A 6,079-nucleotide genomic window follows, 5' to 3' on the forward strand; every position below is an offset into this window, starting at 1 on the left:
TCGTACTGTCACGGGCACGGGTTTCTTTTGCAACACATCACTAACGACTTTGTTGGTCAGTCGACTGGATCAGGTCAGGATCCTCTCGTACAGGTATCGGTTGGGATTCGAACACACGCCGTCGAGGTGGTGAGCCTTGACGCTCATGGACCGATTTTCTAACCAGCGCTACCGCTCGGCCATCGCGGACCTCCACAAAAAATTCTCGCAAATCCATCTTTATAGACAAATTCTCGCAAATAGAAAAACAAATTTAATTCAATCGTTCCAATTCTTTGATTAGTAGTGAGTAGTGAGAAATTAAAGATGATTGGTTAGAAAAACACTGTAACATGAAAGAGCTTGTCTCTATACACCTTTCATGGGACAATCGGGCACAACTGTCACCTCGAGCGAATCGACTTTTTCCAAACAAAAACGACAGCATAGCTGTCAAACGAAGACAAAAGCGATGTATCAAACCCCGCCGCGGAAGGCGGAAAAGGTTGTAGGTAATTTTCTTCAACGCTAGCATGTCCCGAGCTTAAGGTCAAACTGTTGAGAGAAACCCGCTTCGGTGAAGGAAAACCCACGCCGAGGAGTAACAAAAATCATTCCAGCAAACGGCATGTAAAGATGGTCCAGTAAAAAAGGAACGCTGAGGTAAACGTGAATACTAACGGGCGCGAAACGAAAAAAAGGATATCGTGTCTAGGCCAAAAAAAATGAATGGATCAACGAACAAAAGCGAAGGAGCGGGTCGTGCAGACGATGAGCAGGTTCCGATGGTGACGGTCACGTTGATCAGTGACGATTCCGATGTGGAGATGACCGATATTTCCGTGCGGGGCCGCGCAATTTCTGAATCAGACGAAGGACGACGTACCAGCAGGCGCAAGAAAACGAAGGTTGAGTACGGTGACAATGGTGCGAAAACGGGTCCCCGTCCAGGGAGTGCTTGCGAAGGAGGGTCGGAACAAGTGACCGGCGACCGGGTCGAATCATCATCGCAGCCACCGACACCGCAAAAGGCGAAGAGGCGGGATGCGGAGGAAAAACCCTCGTCCACCGAGCCCGACCCGAACCCGTACAAGGAACATCTGACCGGGCTGGACGGGGCAGCGTTTCAATCGCGTTTGCCGGTGGAAAAAATGACCGCAGCGGAGGCTGTATGCTTTCCGGAAATCATTAAGCATGGCCTGCTTACGCAGCGTGTGTTTCTGAACGTGCGTAATCGCATCCTGCACATGTGGATCGAGGACCCGACGGTGCAGCTGACCGCGGAGAACGCCCTCAAACGGATGGAGCCCCCGTTCGACAGTGATCCGGCGCTGGTGGCCAAGGTGCACGCGTTCCTCGAGCGCCATGGGTTTATAAATTTTGGCATTTTCAAACGACTCAAACCACTGCCGGTGAAAAAGATCGCCAAGGTGATCGTAATCGGTGCGGGCATTTCGGGTCTTGCGGCTGCGCAACAGTTGCAGCACTTTGGCTTTGAAGTGACCGTATTGGAGGCACGCGATCGGGTTGGCGGGCGTATTGCTACCTTCCGCAAGAACGCGTACACGGCTGATCTTGGCGCGATGGTAGTTACCGGGATCTGGGGAAATCCGCTCACAACCATCAGCAAGCAGACGGGCATGGAGATGTGCCCGATCAAGAGCGCCTGCCCGCTGTACGGGGCCGGTGGGAAACCGGTGCCGAAACACAAGGACGACATGGTCGAGCGGGAGTTTAATCGCCTGCTGGAGGCCACCAGCTACCTTTCACATCAGCTCGATTTCAACTACGCCGGAAACCATCCCGTTTCGCTCGGCCAAGCGCTCGAGTGGATCATAAAACTGCAGGAAAAACACGTCAAAGAGAAACAGGTGCAACATCTCTCGGGGATCATTGCGCTGCAAAAGAAACTGATCGAAAACCAGACCCGCCTCGAGGAAACGCTCCAGCGGATACGGGAGCTAAAGGTTAAGACACAAGAGTTGATCGATTCGAAACCACCGAGGGGTGCGACCCCGAGTAGTGCGAAGGAAGGCGGTGGCCAGGATACGTCGGCAACCGATGCGACCAGCGCAAAGTATTTCGAGCACGAGTTTCAGCTGCGTGTCACCATCCGCGAGGAACAGCTAGCCTGGAAGGAGGTGGAGCGATTACGAGCGTCCCAGGCCGAGATCGAGGTGAAGGTGAAAGAGCTGGAAAACGAGCAAGTGTCCGAGGTGTACCTTTCGTCGAAGGACCGACAGATTCTCGACTGGCACTTTGCGAACCTGGAGTTTGCGAATGCGACCCCGCTGAACAATCTGTCGCTGAAACACTGGGACCAGGATGACGACTTTGAGTTTATCGGAAGCCACACGACGGTTAAAAATGGGTACTCTTGTGTGCCGATTGCGTTGACGGAAAATCTGGACGTGCGGGTCAACACGGCGGTCACCTGTATTCGCTATCGCCCCGGCGGGGTGGAAGTGACGGCCGATCTGAAGTCCAACAGCTCGTCAGCCTGCTACAAGGCCGATCTGGTCCTGTGTACGCTAACACTCGGCATACTGAAGGTGGCCATCGCGGACGATTCACGCCAGCTAAATACGGTCCGTTTCGATCCTCCGCTCCCCGAGTGGAAACAGTCCGCCATCCGAAGGCTCGGCTTCGGAAACCTGAACAAAGTGGTCCTCTGCTTCGAGCGTATCTTTTGGGATGCCAATACGAACCTCTTCGGGCACGTCGGCAGTACGACCGCCAGCCGGGGTGAACTTTTCCTCTTCTGGCATATCTCACAGTCGCCCATCTTGCTTGCCCTAGTCGCTGGCCAGTCGGCTGCCATCATGGAGAACGTCTCGGACGACGTGATCGTTGGGCGGTGCATCGCGGTACTGAAGGGAATCTTCGGGAATTCGGTCGTCCCACAGCCGAAAGAAACCGTCGTTACCCGATGGAGGGCGGACCCGTGGTCCCGTGGGTCCTACAGTTTCGTCTCGGTCGGCTCGTCCGGCAGCGACTACGATCTCTTGGCTGCCCCGGTCACCCCGAAGGTCTCACAGGAAGCAGGCGGCAGCAGCAAGCAGCAAACCCATGACAACAACAACGGTGGAACCGGCGTTTCAGATTACGACAACGAGGACGACGACAACGACGAAAGCAAACCGGTCGGCATTCCGCGGCTCTTCTTCGCCGGTGAGCACACGATCCGTAACTATCCGGCCACGGTGCACGGGGCGCTACTGAGCGGGTTGCGGGAAGCGGGACGAATCGCCGACTACTACCTTGGCTTCCCCAATACCTACCCGGCGGAACCGAAGGACGAGCCGAAAAAGTAGAGCAGAAGCGAATCTGTATGGAACGGGACGGCTTTATCCGTAGCCGGAAACACACGCACATAAAAACGACCCGGAATGGTGGAGAGGAAAGTTTCCGCGCCATTCCCCATTCACTCACCCACTCGCCTGTCATGCTTTGCCTCGTGGTGGTGCATTCCTGGCAGATGGATGCGCGATTTCGGTTGAAAATATCCTTTGTCAAGACTTTTTGAAAAACAAAAAATCCGTTGCACCTGAAGCAAACAAAACGGTAGAAAAAGATCGTATCGGTGTGCATAATTTGTGTGTAGTCCAATGTGTGCTAAGTTCGTGATCGTATGCAAGAGTGGGTGTTCTCCCAGCACCCAGTACTGTAATGTTTAATATGTTCTTTCCGTCTGCCATGTTCAAAACGTTTTTTGTAGATAAATAAATCATAACAAATCAACGATACACCTTTAACCCAAAACAAAATAAACTTCTGGTGTTAAATAACTTGGGTTATTTTTTTTAGAAAATTTGGTTGGAAAGAAAGGACACTTCACCCATGCCTACGTAAAACTGATAAAGGCTTTTTGTTTTAGATGTAGAACTTAATTACCTAATATCTAGAAAATACAACTGAACCCTTCTACACTCAAGTCTACAAAACTATACGAAATAAACTACTAGCATCCTAAGCGGTAATTTTGAACGCTACGCAATAATCGTTAATATCTGTAAGACGACTACTAATTTAGGGCGAAAAGTACCCTAATTTAATAGTTATCTTTAAGCAATACGATCGATTCTGTAAAAGGCTAGTTTTAAGCATATTTATTGTCTTTCTTTTGGCATTTTACACCGAGTTACTGGAGTGATGACCTAAAAAGCTCAAAAACGCCAAAATATAGTCAACAAATACACTAAAAAGAAACCATTAACGTATTCGAAAAAATTTACGAACTTTGTAAAAAGGCAGTCATGAAGATAACAAAAAAGTATTCGGGTGTATTCCAAAGTAATGTGGCGCGATGCGATGTTTGCTGTCATTATCTGAAAGGTTGAACTGAAACGAAGACGATTTTTGTGTAGTATTATTTTGTATTTTTTGTTCTTTATTGTTTAAATTGTCGTCCGTCTGCAAGTTCTGTTGTTTTTTGCCTCTTTTTCGTTTATTCTTCGAGTTGTTTCGCGGATTTCACAATTCTTCCACTCGTCGGTCGAGCGCATATGCGCCCACCAGTTCTTCTTCGTGGTTTAATCTCTACTAGTTCATTCATATATAATACATAACTCAAGCGTTTCATTTCTGAATCTTACTCTCCCCACTATCAACTGCCCCCCACTCCTACTGCGAATGAATGCTGGACCGTTTTGTTTGCATGTGTGCAAAAAAAAAACTAAGAGCGCCGTTCCGGATATACTTCATTTCTACTTGTCGGCCGATATCGCGTGTATGTATTATATAACTATGCATCTATTTTCTATTTAACTCTAGCCTTAGTATTATCTGTCGCTGGCCAATTCACAAAAGAAGTTTATCTTTTTTTTTCACACGAAACGTTTACTGGCGATCGATCGTTCGTATTGGACTGTCGTATCGGGTATTCAACAAGTTTTCCTTCTTGCTTAATTTATATTACTTTGTGTTTATGCTGATATAAGCCAATTTTGTTTCATTTAAACCAACTGGATCATCGTCATCTCACAATGCTGTTTATCGTGCCGATTCCTTTCCTTCTTCCAGCGCAACCGATGCCGTTCAATGGTGGTGCCATTTTCCGTTTGCCGTTTCATTCGTTGTTTTGTACTTTGCATTCCCCTAATGGCCACACAGCAAACAAAACGTTGCCCGATAATCCATCGATCGCCTGCGAGATGCGTGAAGTGCTTTCGTCCTTTTGTTTTAGTTATTAGTGGGTAATGTTGTGTAGTTTGTGTATGCCGAAATGCTTCGAAGACGTTCCCCTAAAGATACCAGCAGTTTGTTAGTTTCGAACGGATTTACCAACGCTCTTGGTGCGTCTGCCATGTTCATCGCGTGTGTATTACAAGTATTCGGATTATTCGTTACAATGATTAGGTTCATATATAGATTCTTATAAAAGCTAGCCTAACCAACGTTCGGTTCGGTGCGCACATGAGTAGCGGTAGTACGACCTAAAAGACGTGCAGATTTCGATAGGAAACTTTCCATGTTTTCCCCCTTTTTCGATCTTCTAGTTTTTGCTCTCGTGACGATCGTTAGTAACGGAACAGCTGGTCCATTTTAGGCGTTGCATTGCGTTTAGCTGAAGGTTATTGTAACGCTGGGGGGGGGAGGTAATTTCGAGTCCCTGGTGGGGGAAAAAAAAAACGAAACAGGAAGATAAAGCTCTGCCATCCCGAGGATAAGAGGGGAGGAGAAAAAAAGCGTGAGTTTTTAAACTAGTTTTTTTTACAGTCAATCCATGCCTGATGCACTCGTAACCATATTTCCAATGCCTTAGGCTTTCCTTTCTCGTACTCATTCATAAAGGCCATTCACTCCAACATTCACTTACATGCACACTCAATCACACACTATTGCTCATCATCACTGGTACTGGAGGGCGGGGTAGGGGTCTGATCCTTCCCAGGCCAGCAGTTCCCTTCTAGGTTTCTTGCACGAAGCCTTGCTCGATTTCCTTCGATTAATTCACAGTTTCTAAACGTTTTTCTCGCGTTCTTCTCTCACATGCAATTGCGTCGGTAAAACTAGCGTCGGGAGGGTTATTCATTAATAAATACAGTATTGGCGTTTCACAAATGTACATAGTGGGGGGACGACATGTTGTGAGATTAAA

The 6,079-nt window shown here is 48.1% G+C and overlaps 1 protein-coding gene across 1 annotated transcript; it reads left to right on the forward strand.

The window, feature by feature from the left end:
* The first annotated feature begins 463 nt into the window (after positions 1-463).
* On the forward strand, positions 464-3,733 carry LOC131288740 (possible lysine-specific histone demethylase 1). Its single transcript, XM_058317912.1, has one exon. The coding sequence runs from the start codon at positions 705-707 to the stop codon at positions 3,291-3,293; it is 2,589 nt and encodes an 862-aa protein (XP_058173895.1). The 5' UTR covers positions 464-704; the 3' UTR covers positions 3,294-3,733.
* The last annotated feature ends 2,346 nt before the right edge of the window (positions 3,734-6,079 follow it).

Source organism: Anopheles ziemanni, chromosome 3, assembly GCF_943734765.1.
Source record: "Anopheles ziemanni chromosome 3, idAnoZiCoDA_A2_x.2, whole genome shotgun sequence".
Classification (NCBI taxonomy): Eukaryota; Metazoa; Arthropoda; class Insecta; order Diptera; family Culicidae; genus Anopheles; species Anopheles ziemanni.